This window comes from Vipera berus (assembly GCF_964194415.1).
Source record: "Vipera berus genome assembly, chromosome: 12".
In the NCBI taxonomy this organism is placed as follows: Eukaryota; Metazoa; Chordata; class Lepidosauria; order Squamata; family Viperidae; genus Vipera; species Vipera berus.
Window position 1 is genome coordinate 5,517,166 of NC_138215.1, and position 16,125 is coordinate 5,533,290.

General features: G+C 42.3%; 1 protein-coding gene across 2 annotated transcripts in view; it reads left to right on the forward strand.

The window, feature by feature from the left end:
• The window catches only part of IGF1R (insulin like growth factor 1 receptor), a 205,644-nt gene that overhangs the window by 152,249 nt on the left and 37,270 nt on the right, over nt 1-16,125 (forward strand). For both annotated transcript variants that reach the window (XM_081337568.1, XM_081337569.1), the window contains exons 4-8: nt 529-674; nt 4,437-4,581; nt 9,283-9,497; nt 11,295-11,421; nt 13,502-13,740. In XM_081337568.1, the coding sequence (XP_081193694.1) occupies nt 529-674; nt 4,437-4,581; nt 9,283-9,497; nt 11,295-11,421; nt 13,502-13,740 (872 nt within the window). The remainder of the gene's footprint in view (nt 1-528; nt 675-4,436; nt 4,582-9,282; nt 9,498-11,294; nt 11,422-13,501; nt 13,741-16,125) is intronic.

Genomic DNA, 16,125 nt, shown 5'->3' on the forward strand with positions numbered 1-16,125 from the left:
AAGACACCCTCTCTAAGTGCAGTGGTGGGATCCAAATATGTGAAGAACCGGTTCTCTATGTGGATGCCGCTTCCGGACGTCCATTCTGGGCCTGGGCAACCAAAAAATTAGCTACAGGTTCTACCGAAGTGGTGCGAACTGGCTGAATCCTACCACTATTCTTAAGTGGATTACAGAGTCAGCCTCTCACCCCCAACAATCTAGATCCTCATTTTACCAACCTCGGGAGGATGGAAGACTGATTCAAAGTTGAGTCGGTCAGGATCGAACTAGTGGCAGTCGGCATAATTAGCCTGCAAATACTGCATTCTAACACTGTGTCATCATGGCAATAGAATAGAATAGGCAATAACAATAGCAATAGCAACAGCACTTAGACTTATATACCGCTTCACAGTGCTTTACAGCTTCTCTAAGCGGTTTACAGAGTCAGCATAATCCCTGCATGCTCTCATTCTAACCACTGCGCCACGACTCGTGGAAGGGCCATTTTTGCTCATCTCTTCCTATCCTTGTCTCTTTTGCCAGCATGTTCTGCAGCCCTTGTGAGGGGCCCTGCCCCAAAGTGTGTGCAGATGACAAAACCATGACCATTGACTCCGTCACCTCGGCACAGACGCTCCAGGGATGCACCGAAATTAGAGGGAACCTTCTCATCAACATCCGCCGTGGGAGTAAGTTCACGCTTGATTGGGAGAGTGTCAATGTTGGCAAACCTGGGTTGAGTGTGACAACCGTGTTATGAGCTTCCTAATGTACACATGATGCTAGAGAAACCATGGAGTGAGTTCCACGGTGGAGCACATGGGAAGCATGTTTAAATGCCTACGTGATGCCTCGAGTGGACATTCTGAAGCTTAGATACTTAAATAAACAGCAGAGATCTATCAATGGGGCATTTCATTCTTGATAAACTGTAGTTGTCCTTTTCCATTTGGCAGCTCAGTAGTTAAAATACATAGGGGTTTTAAAAAAAAAAACCCGATTTTTTTTAAAAAAATAATAGAATAAGTACCAGCTTTGGAGAATCCTTTTCACTTGCTGTAGGAAACACTTTGTGTTCCAAATGAGAAGTTTTCGGCAGGTAATCCCAACAAATTCCCAAGATAGCATTTAGGGAGAATCCCAGTCTGGGCTTTCAAGAGCAAACTTCACAGGAAGAAAAAAAAGAAGGGGACTTCCTGGTAGTCCTGATAGTGTTTAGGGATTTTCTAAATTTGTGCTATCTCACTCGTGTTAGGTGGCACATCGTTGGATTTAATTATTTGCCCAGTAGCAAATATTTCTCTCTAGTGTACATGATGCCCTCTTCAAACACTGGCAGCAGAGTTCCCACCTGGGTGTTTTCTCGGTGCTGAGTTGGCCACGTCTAGTACATGTCTTAACAGAAAATGAGTGTTCAGTTAACGATGTGTCAGAGTGGTGAGTCACCTTCTGGGAAAACTCCCAACAGTCTTTCTTTCTTTCTTTCTTTCTTTCTTTCTTTCTTTCTTTCTTTCTTTCTTTCTTTCTTTCTTTCTTTCTTTCTTTCTTTCTTTCTTTCTTTCTTTCTTCCTCCCTTCCTTCCCTTCCTCTTTCTTTCTTTCTTTCTTTCTTTCTTTCTTTCTTTCTTTCTTTCTTTCTTTCTTTCTTTCTTTCTTTCTTTCCCTCCTTCCTTCCTTCCCTTCCTCTTTCTCTTTCTTTCTTTCTTTCTTTCTTTCTTTCTTTCTTTCTTTCTTTCTTTCTTTCTTTCTTTTCCTCCCTCCCTCCCTCCTTCCTTCCTTCCTTCCCTTCCTCTCTTTCTTTCTTTCTTTCTTTCTTTCTTTCTTTCTTTCTTTCTTTCTTTCTTTCTTTCTTTCTTTCTTTCTTTCTTTCTTCCTTCCTTCCTTCCTTCCTTCCTTCCTTCCTTCCTTCCTTCCTTCCTCTTCTTTCTTTCTTTCTTTCTTTCTTTCTTTCTTTCTTTCTTTCTTTCTTTCTTTCTTTGTTTCTTTCTTTCTTTCTTTCTTTCTTTCTTTCTTTCTTTCTCTCCCTCCCTCCCTCCCTCCCTCTTTCTTTCTTTTTTTCTTTCTTTCTCTCTCTGTCTCTCCCTCCCTCTGTCCCTCCTTCCTTCCTTTCCTCCCTTCCTCCCTTCCTGCCTAGAAAGAACACAATTGAGCCAATCTGAAGAAGAACATTCATTTGATTTGAAGGCTGATAAGGCACCCACTTCATCAGGTAGAACCCCACAGACGCTACGGGGCTGTCTCTGGCCCTGCCTTGGGGAACACCTTGTTGCTACTCTGTACGATTCCTTCAGACATTTCAGGGTGCAAAACCTCCCCAGTTCCCAGCCTTGCAAGCCACACCGCCTGCTGTGGGAAGGCTGGTCTGGGGCCTCTTAACGTTGACCCTTCAGTCCATGGCTAAGTTCAGTCACCGTTTCCCTGAACTGAAACTTCTCGAACGACGTTCTGAGACGAAGTACCTGCTTAAAAATTGGGCCTTGTTGCAAAGTAGGTTTAAAAAAAAAAGCATCCTTGGCTTGAGTCACTGAACCAACCTAGAAGTAACCTAACTTTATTTTCTTTTTAAATTGGTGCTATGTAGCACAGCTTCTGGGAAACGTCAAAATTCCTTAATTCCTCAAAGAACTTAGTTCTTTTAAGAAACAGACTGATCCTTTTAAGAGGCTGGGAAGAATCGTCTCCTCTCTTGTTCAGCTGCCTGTTGTAAACATTCACCCGGGGGCTGTCCCGTTTATATGAGTTTGTTCCGATTTCCCCAAAGAGGCCCCTCGGATGGCTTAATCTCGGTGAAACTTTATTCCACTGAAAAGGATTGTATATCACAGAAGGCCCGAGACTCGGCCTGCTCACTGGGAACGCTCTTTCTCTTGGATCCGTTTCCCCTGGAAGCAGATGAGACTAAGAGATGTAGACGCTTCCAATTATGGTTTGCTTGTGGCACGTGTGAACAGGTATTCTGGCTTGTTCCTGTGAACACTTCTTTGTTTTGGCCTTTCGACTCCCGTCCTTGTTGGAGAAGAACAAGGTAGAGTTAATACAGGTTGGGTGGGTTCTTGAGACAGACCCATTAAGTAGGAAAAAGTATGCAGGAGGGAGCAAGCATTAAATATGAGAAATAATAATAAGTGTGTTCTTGACTAAGGCAGAATGTTAAATTCTGGCCTATTATTGCATGTACACACACCTAGTGGAAATTTTGAACTTTGAAGCTAAGTTTGCTCCGGTTTCTACATTATAGTAGACCCTGCTTCATAAGGGCTAATCTACTTCTAATGTATGAACAATGTGACTTAACAGGAAATTACAGAATAACAAAGGTGGAAGGGACCTTGGAGGTCTTCCAGTCAAGCTGGAGACCCTATAACAAGGGTCCTCAAACTCGGCCCTTTTATGACTCGTGGACTTCAACTCCCAGAATTCCTCAGCCAGGCATGCTGGCTGAGGAATTCTGGGAGTTGAAGTCCACGAGCCATAAAAGGGCCGAGTTTGAAGACCCCTGCCCTATAACATTCTAGAGACGTGGTTATTCAGTCTCTTCTTGAAATCTCCAGAGATAGAGCACACAATTTCTGGAGGGAAACCACTCCATTGATTAATTGTCCTCACTATATCTTCAATTCTAGATTGGATCTCTCTTTGATAAGCTTCCATCTGTTAAATGTCTATGGAGATTCTCAGTCATCCAGGTCATGGTTGTTCCAAAAGACAACTGGACCTTCTTTTCAAAAGGCAACTGGACCTTCTTAATTTTTTTTTCTTGAAAATGTTTAGCTTCTCATCCAAGAAGCTTCTTCAGTTGTCTTCAGAACTGAAGAAGCTTCTTCAATGAGAAGCTAAGCATTTTCAAGAAAAAAACTTAAGTCAGTCCGGTTGCCGTTTGAAAAGCACCTTTGCTACTTCCATCTGTTTGTTACTTCTTGTCCTGAGTTTCCAGAGGCATCTGAGAAGATAAGCTCCAATGTGGGAGTTGTTTTGAGTTTTCCATTTGTGGAGGAGGAAAAACACCCACTTATCTTGCCTAGAATGGTCAAGCTATCTTGAGACATGAGTTGAGGTTCTCCTCAATGGGACAATTTTGGCTAGCCCTAACGTTTATATCTGTCACTGAACATCACAGGAGTTGTGGCTTCCTGAAGGCTCAGATTTACAACTGCCCAAGAGTAACTTGCCAAAACATCAGCTGTTGAAAGCTCAGAATGCAACACTGGCATTAGCAGCCAACGTTCAAGGGAATGGGCAGCCATTGCACTGGGCGAAAAATTAACTAGATTAAATTGAAGTGGCATTTAGTTCGGCATACCGGTAAATCATACAAGGTTGTGTTACACAGCAGAGAGTTGACATTCTTAGAAGGCCTTTCTTAAGCCAATGAAGTTAATTGTGAGCAAAGAAAAATCTCGAAACTATGGAGGTTTTATCACCCCTTCCCTCTTGGGTTTTTCCCCCCCCCAGACAATATTGCCTCTGAGCTGGAGGATTTCATGGGGTTGATAGAAACGGTCACTGGATATGTGAAGATCCGGCATTCTCATGCTTTGGTGTCCTTGTCATTTTTGAAGAACCTGCGGTATATTAATGGAGAGGAACAACTGGATGGGTAAGGATAGCCTGTTTCTACTGTAAGAAGTCATGCCATTGAATGAATGAATGAACCTTTTATTGTCAAAGTAAAACCATGTATACATTGAGATTGGATGAGCCTCCCTTCGTGCCCCCCCCAACTCACAGTAACAACAAACACTCCATCTTATTACACCATGTGAGCTAATTGCACAACACACCGGCCTCGCAAGTCAATCGTACATAAAGTTTATAAAATTATTTCCTGTTCAAGAGCCTGACAGCCCATGGATAAAAGCTGTTCTTCAGCCTGTTGGTACGGCTGGCTATACTCCTATATCTCCCACCCGACCAGGGTGTGAGTCGTCCCTGAGAATCTTCCTCACTCTTCCAAGGCAGCGAGCCCTGGCGAGGTCATCCAGTGATGTCAGGGGACAGCCCACAAAGTCTTGTGCTGTGCTCACCACCCTCTGTAGTACTTTCCTATCCGCGGCTGTAAGACCAGCATACCAAACCACAATACAGTACGAGAGGACGCTCTCTATAGTAGACCGGTAAAAGAAGGTCATTAGCCGTTGTTCTACCCTGTTCTTCTGCAAGACCCTGAGGAAGTGGAGTCTCTGTTGGGCCTTTCTGGCCACCTGGGTTGTATTAACTTTCCAGGTAAGATTTTCACAGAACGTAACATTCTCAGACAAAAGTTCTTGAAGCTTTTATTAAGAGTTAAGAGAATAAGCATTAAACCCCTAATGCTGTGTTTCTCAACCTTGGGAACCTGAAGATGGATGGACTTCAATTCTGGGAGTTGAAGTCCACCAATATTCAAGTTCCCAAGGTTGAGAACACACTGCCCTAATGTATAAGCTGAAGGCCACGTCATGCTTTTGGAATCTTGTCCTTCCATTCTCTCTCTCTTCAGCTTCACGGAATTGAATAGCAACTCTTGAACTTTCTGTCTTTAATGTGTTCCGTCCCTCCTTCAAATATGGCCCTTGGTTTCAAAAAGATTCCTAGAGGCATCATGAGTTACCTGCATGCAGATTGACTTGATCCATAGATTATTTCCTTTGTTGTCCTCTCATGGATGGTTCAGCAGCCCTGCCTCGATGCTACTGAAAATCATCTACGGAAAATTTCAAATCAGAGGGTGAGCTTTGGGTGTGTTAAAGATGCCTCTGAAATGTTTTCACTTGTTACCCCTGGTCAAAACTGGATTTTCCAGCTTGTATTTGCTCAACTCAGCTGAAAGGATGGTGCTGTTTTTGGAGGGACAAGGGGTCTTTAACACAGAATAAGCATTTAATTTCATATTGTTTTCAGCATTCTCCCCCAATTCAGTGGTCTTCTGAAGTAACTGGATTGCAACACCCATCTTCTTCCCTTGCCAGGGGTACTGGATCATATAATTCCATTTCAGATACCTCTGAGAAGACACAAAGGTAGAGAAAGGGGTGGGTGGGGTACAAGTAGTCCTTGACTTACGATCACAAAGGAGTCCAAAATTTTTGTTGCTAAGTGAATTTTGCCCCATCTTACGACCTTCCTTGCCGCAGTTGATAAGTGAACCACTGAAGGTGTTAAGTTAGCAACACGGTTGTTAAAATTGGTCTGGCTTTCCCATTGACTTTGCGTGTCAGAAGGTTGCAAAAAGGGGATCACATGACCTCAGGACGTCATAAATACGAGTCAAGATTGCCAAGAGATTCTGAATATTGATCACATGACTGTGGGGATGCTGCAACGGCTGTAAGTGTGGACAACGGTCACAAGTCCCTTTTTCCCAACAGCTGTTGTAACGTTGAACAGTCACTAAATGAACCGTTGTAAGTCGAGGACTACCAGTACTTAGAAGAATTGAGCTGTTGTATCATTTTGGGAGAATGGACAGCTGGAATCAGACTAACGGGAGCTGTGTTCTGCCTTTGGTCCTAAGCCTGGGAAATTGCCGTGTTTCTCTTTCGGATACTTTTTCTGCTTTCTTTACCTCCAAATGAAACCATTCTTTTCAGATACCGGTTGCATCAGTAGTTAATAAACAGGAATTTGGGGAAAACTGTTTGAACAAGGCTGGGGCAAGGTCATGGGAACAGCTCTCATTGTGTCTGATTTATCTAGCCTGAAAGGATTATCTTACAGGATGAGGCTAGATTCTCAACCTCGTTTCCCCCCCCCCCTCCCTCTCTGCCTGCAATTTGGTCAGCTTTGCATTCTTAAAATTCCAGAGAGTGATGGAATATGTTGTAAAGGGCAGTGTTGCTTTCTCCCACCCTGGAAAGTTCCTCTTGCCTCTTCAGCACAGAACATAGGAATCATAGCCTTGGGAGGGACCTTGGAGGTCTTCTAGTCCAACCCCTTGCTCAAGCAGGAGACCCTATACTATTCCAGACAAGTGGCTGTCCATTCTTTTCTTAAAATACGTTGGACCTCTTCATATGCCGAAGATATTAAAAATGCTCCAAATGATGTATTTTGTTTATTAAATATATTGGCCGCCCATCTTACAGGAGGGCAACTCTGGATGTTACACTCATATCACTGTCTAATGGTAAATCAAGCTGAGGTTAGTACATAGAACATAGAATAATAGGGTTGGGAAGTCTTCTGTTCCAGTCCCCTGATTAAACAGGAGAGTCTATGCCATTCCAGACAAACGGCTGTCCAGTCTCTTTTTGAAAACCTCCAGTGATGGAGCAGCCACAACTTCTGAAGGCAAGTCATTCCATTGATGAATTGTTCTCACCGTCAGGAAGTTTCTCCTTAGTTCTAGGTTGGGTCTGTCTTTGACAAGCTTCCATCCACTACTGTGTTTTGCTCTATAAATCACCATGTGTGCATGACCTGGGATCTCCAAAACTATTAACCAAATGAATTGTTAATGTTTCAAAGAGAAAAAGCTACTTAATGTGGGTGGCAGTGGTGATCATACAAATTAATTAGAATTACGCGGTGGCTCAGTGGGTTAGGACGCTGAGCTTGTTGATCAGATGGTCAGCAGTTTGGCGGGTCGAATCCAGAGTGCCACGTAGGAGAGTGAGCACCTGTTACTCGTCCCAGCTTCTGCCAACCTAGCAGTTCGAAAGCACGTAAAAATGCAAGTAGAAAATTAGGGACCACTCCGGTGGGAAGGTAACAGCGTTCCGTGCGCCTTTGGCGTCTAGTCATGCTGGCCACATGACCACGGAGACGTCCTCGGACAAGCGCTGGCTCTTCGGCTTTGAAACGGAGATGAGCACCGGCCCCTAGAGTCGGAAACGACTAGCACGCATGTGCGAGGGAACCTTTACCTAACATTTGAGTAGAAATGAAATGTAATTTTGGTTCCGGTTCAGCACACTAGATTGGTAGAATAGTCTACTCTACAGCAAGTGTGTCCAGACGTAGCAACTTCAAGACCTGTGGACTGCAACTTAGGAATTTTTTCCTTAGTTCTAGGTTGGGTCTCTCTTTAAGGAGCTTCCATCCACTGCTTTTTGTCCCTCCCTCAGGTGCTTTGAAGAATAGATTGACCCCCTTTTCTCTGTGACAGCTCCTCAAGTACCAGAAGACAGCTATCATATCACCCACAGAATGTTTCAAGCTGAAAATGGGCTATTCTAAATAGGGAAGAATAGAATAGAATAGAATAGAATAGAATAGAATAGAATAGAATAGAATAGAATAGAATAGAATAGAATAGAATAGAATAGAATAGAATAGAATAGAATAGAATAGAATAGAATAGAATAGAATAGAATTACAGAGTTGGAAGGGTCCTTGTAGGAGACCTTACACCATTTTTGGCAGATGGCAGTCCAGTCTCTTCTTGAAAGCTTCCAGTACTGAAGCTCCCATAATTTCTGAAGGCAACTTCTGTTCCATTGGTTGATTTTTCTCACTGTTAGAAAATTTCTCCTTATTTCTACATTGAATCTCTCCTTGGTCAGTTTCCATCTGTTGTTCCTTGTCTGGCCTTCAGGTGCTTTGGAAGATAGGTTGACCCCCCCCCCCTCCTGTCTGTGAGACCTCCTCAAAAATTGGAACACTGCTATCATGTGTCCCCTGGTCCTTCTCTTCAGTAGATTAGTCATTCCCAGTTCCTATAATTGTTCTTCATATGTTTTAGCCTCCAGTCTCCTAATCATCTTTGTTGTTCTTCTCTGCACTTTTTCTAGTGTCGCAACATCTTTTTTATAGTGTGGGGACCAAAACTGGTTACAGTATTCTAGGGGTGGACTTACTAAGGCTTTATAGAGTGGCATTAGTACCCTAACCCCTAGTCCTTCTCTTTGATAGGCTAGACATACTTAGTTGCCTCAACTGTTCATTATACGGTTTAGCCTCCAGACCCTTAATCTTCCTTGCTGCTCTTCTCTGTGCTTTTTCTAAGGTTTTCTTTCTTTCAAACTATTTCTGCTTCTGAGAAGCTCCTGGAAAAGATGAAGCTGAAACCAACAAGGATTGGAGACTGTTTAAGGCTGAAGACGTTTGTCACCTCTTCAGCTTTAATGCAATAACGGTTTGCAACTTACAACCGGGAGACCTATATTATTAGGTCTTGTTAACCTGCCGTTGAGATTCTTGGGGATAGTATTGCTTCCTTTTAACACTTTACATGAGATGTTCCGTAGCTGCCATTCTTTTTGTCAGATCTAAGGTTTCGGTCATCGTGTGAATTTTCTAAGGGCACCACAAGCAGAATGAAAAATGTGTGTGCCTTTGTTTACATGGACTGATTTGCTTCCAAACATTTCCTTTTTAGGAATTACTCGTTTTATGTGCTGGACAACCAAAACTTGCAGCAACTGTGGGACTGGAGCCATCATAACCTGACCATCAAAGAAGGGAAGATGTATTTTGCTTTCAATCCTAAATTGTGCGTTTCGGAAATTTACCAAATGGAGGAGGTTACTGGAACCAAAGATCGACAAAATAAAGGCGACATCAATCCGAGAAACAATGGGGAAAAAGCATCCTGTACGTGAGAGGTTTAGAGAGGACGTTGCATTGGGGTGGAATAACCAGAAATGGAGGGTGCTTTTTCCCCCTGACCTTAAATAACAGGAGGTTTGTGGTAATCCAGACTTCAGAAAAAAGTCACTTGGAGCATGCAGACAGGCAGCTTGTATCTTGCAAGTTGTTCCTTTTCCTTGAGTCATACCGATTCTGGATTGCTCCCTAATCCCTAATAAATAATGTCCTTCTGTTTCACCCACTCCATAAAAAGTTTCTGCTAAGCTAACAACTAAGAAGTCACATGAAAAACCCAAATACACACTAAGGAGTTTTAAAGGATGGAGTTTGGGCTGCTGTGGAATTTTTGCCGTTGTTTCTTGTGTGTGGGTTTTAGTCACTCTTTTAATTTGCGCTCCCAACATTTTACACAAAGTTCTTCAGTTAGTAAAATAGGTGGGAATTATTTGCAAGTCAGATGTGGGGCTCAGAAAACTTATCTTCTTTAGAAGAACCTGAAAAAGCAATGCCTCGTGCTCATTTGTAGAAGCAGTGTGCTCATTCAAAGCTTATAGTGCATCCACCTGATCAACGATTGGTGAGCAGGCTATTGAAATGGGTCTCTCCATATTTGGCATATAAAATAGACCTTCAGGATGTTATTTTTGTAAAGATTTTTCTCTCTCTCTTTTTTTTTCTCTGTATATGGAACTGGGATCCATTTCCCAAATACACATGTTGGTGTGTATTCACACCAAAAAGAGGCATCACCCACATCCATTTGTCAGCCTTGGAGATATTACAGAAGTTTTGGCCCGTCTCTCCTACATTACCATCAGGGGCTGGGCTAGGGTTTCCTTGTTTCTTTATTATTCTTACAAAAAGAAGAGGGAAAAAAAGCTTTATTTGTCTACATGGATTTTAAAATTTGTGCAGGATGGAAGAGGGTTGAAACATTTGGCAAACTGTTCTTTCCAAACAAAAAGCAACTGAAAAATCCAATTCTATGCTGGATTCCCAAGCCAAGAATTAAGCTTCTCTAAAAACAAACACTCACAATCTACAAAACAAACAAGTATTCAGACTTGTTTTCAATCGGATAGCTTTTGAAGATACAAAGACCAGACTTGGCTTTTGAAGGTAGATTCAGCCCAATTAAACCAACCATGTGAACTTAGATTGGCTAATGGGCTCTGCCTAAAATTGAGGAGGAATTTTAGACCAGAAATGTATTGCAGAAATGTATTGTGCATAGGTAAATTGAGTCACACATAACCTGGTTTTTCCCCTGTGGATGTAAGAGAAAAGCTCGGAAGAACAAAATACATCCTTTCAAGGCTCAAATTTTGTAACATGAAACATGTAACAAAATATGCCATTTGCTGGATGGTGTGAAAAAAAATTTTTTTTTTTTGCTCAAAACATTGTGAAACACTTCCTGTTGTTTAATATTTGCTTTTGGAAATTAAAAGTGTCTCCCTGACAATACATTTTGCCTGACCTATATTATGTTTTAAAAAAAGAAATAACCCTGGGGATGGAGTTAAAAGAGGAATCAGCCAAGAATCCCTTCATAATCACAAATGAAAAAAATCCAGTCCCCCTTGAATTCCAGTTATCTTACTCCAAGCAGGTGCTAACTGCTAGTTGAGAAGATTCCTGTGCATAGGCATGAATAGCAATCTTTCTCTTCTCTCTTTCTTTCTGTGTCTCCCTCCCTCTCTCTCTCCTCTTTCTCTCTCTCTCATATGAGCACGGTAATAAATTCCATTCCTGTGTGTTAGTGGCAATTCAGCCAAGTGTGCTGTTTTTGTGTTTCAGGTGAAAGCCACATCCTGAAATTTGTTTCCAACACTACAATGAAAAATCGGATCAAACTGACATGGGAACAGTATCGGCCTAAAGATTACAGAGATTTGATTAGCTTCACAGTCTATTACAAAGAAGCGTGAGTATGCAGAGCTAGATTGCTACTCCAGCCAAAGTGAGGATGTGTGTGGGTGGGTTTTTTTTAGCAATATTTACCAACCTTTGCAGCTTCCAGATGTACTAGATCACATACCAGAATTTTCAGAAATCACCCTGCAAGATGGAGAATTTTGGAAGTTGCAATCTACACATTGGAAGTTGTGAGCAGCATACAATACAGTGGTACCTCGGTACTTGTTAACTGGTTCCGGGAGGCGCGATGAGTACTAAAAATGACAAGTACGGTACCATGTGATTCAGCCAGGAAGGACTTCCAGTCTGTCCCTTTTCCTATAGCAGTTTTCCCACCATGGCCAACTTCCTGTCCACCCACTGTGTCCGTCCCCCTCTTCCTTTTGCAGTGACCTTCCGGCGTGGCCGACTTCCTTGTCCATTCTCCATGGCCATGCCCCTTTTCCTATTGCACTGCGTTGACTACCAAACAAAACAACAAGCACAAGACAACATTTTTGTGTCAAAATGCATCAAGTACCAAAATTTGACGAAGTTTTGAAGCAGTCAGGTACTGGGGTACCCCTGTAGCAGGCTATATAAAGGAAGCTGTTGTTGATCAAATAGTTACCTGATCTCTAATAGAATGCACTAAATTAAAAGTAAAGGGGAAATGTTATCAAAATAATACTACATTTTCAAATGTCACAACTCTGTCAGAGAAATGCACATGGGATTATTTGTTTATTTGTTTTGTTTAGTTCATACCCCACCCATCTCTCTATCAGGCACCTCTGGGAGACTTGCATGGAGATTGTAATGCCAGTTTTTATTTTTCCTTAGAGCAACCTTCCCAGACTGGAGCCTTCAAGACCTATTTAGGATACAACTTTCTCTGCTTTTTTTGTTTGTTTGTTTCAATTTGAAATGAGCAATCATATGGACCAAGGCTATATTTGTTTTTGAGGGGCTTGCAAGTGTCTCGTTCCCCCAAAATTGCTGAGGTCAGATCAGGTGAAAAAAGGTAGAAATTAGACAAAAGCAAACGGGGCAAAAATCCAGTTCCCTTTTGAAAAGAAAAGCATCTTTGGATCAGGAGATCAATCAAGCAAAGTGGATGGATGCATGTCTCAAATGTGGGCAAGGTTGGGTGAAAATGTCAGCTTTTCCTTTAGTGGTGCTAAGGTTATTGGAGGTTTGTGTAAGAGGACAGGCAGAGACTGTGAGCAGAGTCAAGCGAGTCATCAGCCTAGAGTCATTACATTCCCACAACTGGTCTAAAATTCCCACAAACATTCCCACAACCTCTCTTGAATTCTCTTGACTCTTAACCTAGCACCAATTTAGTATTGACCTTTAGTTGACTAGATTCTTCTGCATAGGCATGAGAAATAAATCGGCTTAACAGGAACTTAAATGAGTGGTCCTGATTCTATGGGCCTGACAGTTTGGGTCAGGGGTCAGCAACCTGAAACAGTGAAAGAGCCACTCGGAACCGGTTCCCTCACAAAAGGAAAAACGGAGCCACAAAAAATGTGTGCGCATGTGCGTACATGCGCGCATGTGCAGAACAGGGTTTGACTGAAGAGTGGAGCCAAGGCGAGATATGCACCTACCCTGCATATTTGAATTGATTGAACTTTTTTAGTCCCACTTTTTTTTTTTGGACTGCACATGGCAGAGGACTGGGAGCCGCAGGAGATGGCTGAAAGAGCCGCATGCGGCTCCGGAGCCGCGGGTTGCAGACCTGTGGTTTGGGTTAACATTTCCATCCTCTTCAGGAGCCATAGTGGCATGTTGGTTAGAATGCAGCATTGCAGGCAAACTCTGCCCACAGTCTGGAGTTTTATCCGGATGGGGATCAAGGTTGATTCAGCTTTCCATCCTTCGGAGGTCAATAAAATGACCCAGATTGTTGTGGGCAATATGTTGACATTGTAAACTGCCCAGAGAGTGCTGTAAAGCACTATGGGTCTGTATATATTGCTATTTCACACCATGGAATGATGGGAAATTCCCTTCACTTTTCAGCAACTCTGATCAGAATAGCATGAGAGCTATTTTTATCAGACGGAACATGTCCTAGCTCTCTTGCTTATCCATTTCAGAGCCTTCAAGAACGTGACAGAATATGATGGGCAGGACGCTTGTGGTTCTAACAGCTGGAACATGGTTGATGTGGACTTGCCTTCAAATAAAGAGGACAATCCAGGGATTTTACTGCAGCCGCTGAAACCATGGACCCAATATGCAATTTATGTCAAAGCTGTCATGCTCCCTATGATGGAGAACTACCACCCTCATGGAGCCAAGAGTGAGATTGTCTACATCCGCACTAAAGCTGCAGGTAAGAAGTCGTTAGAGTGGGTGAAGACAAAATTAAAAATGAATTGCGTTTCTGTGTGGGGGCATTGATTGGGCAAGGAGGATTCTTGCATTTGGAAAAGTGATTCATGATCTCTTCTATGAAATTTAAACTAGCCATAAATCTTAAGTATTTTGGCATAATGAGTTTTTGGCTACAAGCAAAGATACTAAGATATAAATCTGCTTTCTTCCTAGGAAGTCCTGGTGGGACGTTCTTAATAAATCTGTGCAGTAGCTTCAATTTGTAGCTTGGCGTCTTCTATTGGGATGGGAAACGTTGCACAGATTTTCCAGCAGATGGCCAAAAAACTCAGTTAGTTTGCAATGTATCATTCATCGAAGCTTTGTGTAATTCAAAAATTCAGAGTTTGGAAGAAAAAATGTAGTGATAGATGTAAAAAAAAGGAAAAAAATTAACTGTTGACTTATAGAATCATTTGCAAGAGTATCATGGTTTATCAGTCTGAATGATGAATGCTATCAAAATTGGAGTGACTTCAGAATCTGGTAGTACTGAAGGGCCAGACACAAAACCCCACAGACTTTGCACGTTTTGGGTTCCTTCTCTTGTGAATCCTCTCGATCGATGAGGATCCAGTGGCAGTTTGCAGGCTCCATCAGTTTGTATTTGCAAACTGATAAAGAGGATAAGAGTCACCATGATTCAAAAGAGAGAGAGAGAGAGAGAGAGGGAGGGAGGGAGGGAGAGAGAGAGAGAGAGAGAGAGAGAGAGAGAGAGAGAGAGAGAGAGAGAGAGAGAGAGAGAGAGAGAGAGAGAGAGAGAGAGAGAGAGAGAGAGAGAGAGAGAGAGAGAGAGAGAGACACCCTGGAAAATGTGCAGGAAAGAGCAACAAAGATGGCGGGTCTGAAGGCTAAACCGTAAGATGAATTTTTAACTGAACTAGGTATGTCTAGCCTATGAAAAAGAAAGATTGGGTGACATGATAGCAGTCTTCTAGTACTTGAGGAGCTGTCACAGAGAAGAGGGAGTCAGACTATTCTCCAAAGCACCTGGAGGTTGGACAAGAAACAATGGATAGAAACTAATCAAGGAGAGAAGCATCTTAGAACGAAGGAGAATTTTTCTGACAGTTAGAACAATTAATCAGTGGAACAGCTTGTGGCTTGTAGGTGCTCCAACACTAGCGGTTTTTAAGAAGAGATTGGACAACCATTTGTCTGAAATGTATAGGGTTTCCTGCTTCTACTTTCCTTGGACTAGCTCTCTTCCAACCCTGTTATTCTGTTCTTCAGTTTACTCTCCAAAGCACCTGAGGACAGGACAAGAAGTAATTGGTGGAAGCTTGTCAAAAAGAGAGATCCATTCTAGAACGAAGGAGAAATTTCCTGGTAGTGAAAGCAATTAATCAGTGGAATAGCTTGCCTCCTGGGGTTCTGAGTACTCCATCATTGGAGGCTTTCAAAAATAGACTGGATGACCATTTGCTTGGGATGCAATAAGGTCTCCTGCCTGGAGCAGGGGCTTGAACTAGAAGACCTCCAAGATCCCTTCTAGCCCAATGATTCTATGACCTGATCCTCTTGGAGTCATCCATGCTGAACTTGGAGAGTGTTTGGTGCAGAAGGGGGGAAATCGGAGGGCGTACTCACCCTCATATGGAATTGATTTTCAGTGGCAAAGGGTTTTAATGGATGAATAGTTGTTCTTGGCACTCGTCCTTTTCGGCTTGCTTACTTGGGATCTCTGTTTCTTGTTAGCATATCAAAAAAACATCCAAAGTTGGTGGCTGGTGGTAGTCTACTTCTGCCTGCCAGAATTTAATTGCATCCAAAGTTGGGCACTGCGTAGGGGTGATAATTGTCCGATTAATCAACCCAGGGAAATATCCAACAGCATTTAATCATCTTGAATGAAGTTCTTTCTGATGGTGGGAATAATATTTATTCATTTGCTTAAGGTCATTCATGTGCCACCTAATTGGCAAACTCTTAGGCGACTTAGATTATAATATCTGCCTTGGTGACCGAATTATAGATGTTTATCCATCTAAACTCAGCCAAGGAGGCCAGGTGGAATGGGATATGTAAAATTGGGCTTGTATTGAGTGTTTTTTGGAGAAACAATGGCCTGTATTAATACTAAAATGTTGAGACTTGCTACAGTATGTTGGAGTTGGGTGTAGCATTGGCCAGAATAAAACTTAAGAACAAATTTTGCAAAATCAAGCAGCAGAAAGTGCTCCTCTTGTGCATTGAGTTTGTATTTCCTGATCATAATTAAGGTAGTAAAAGATAAACATTTATTTTTCTTGGGTATCTCTCCTTGCTGTTCAACTTCGCTGACAGTGATTTGAGTGTTCTCAAAAAACGTAGGTTTCGAGTCTGCTAATTTATCCCTTTGGAT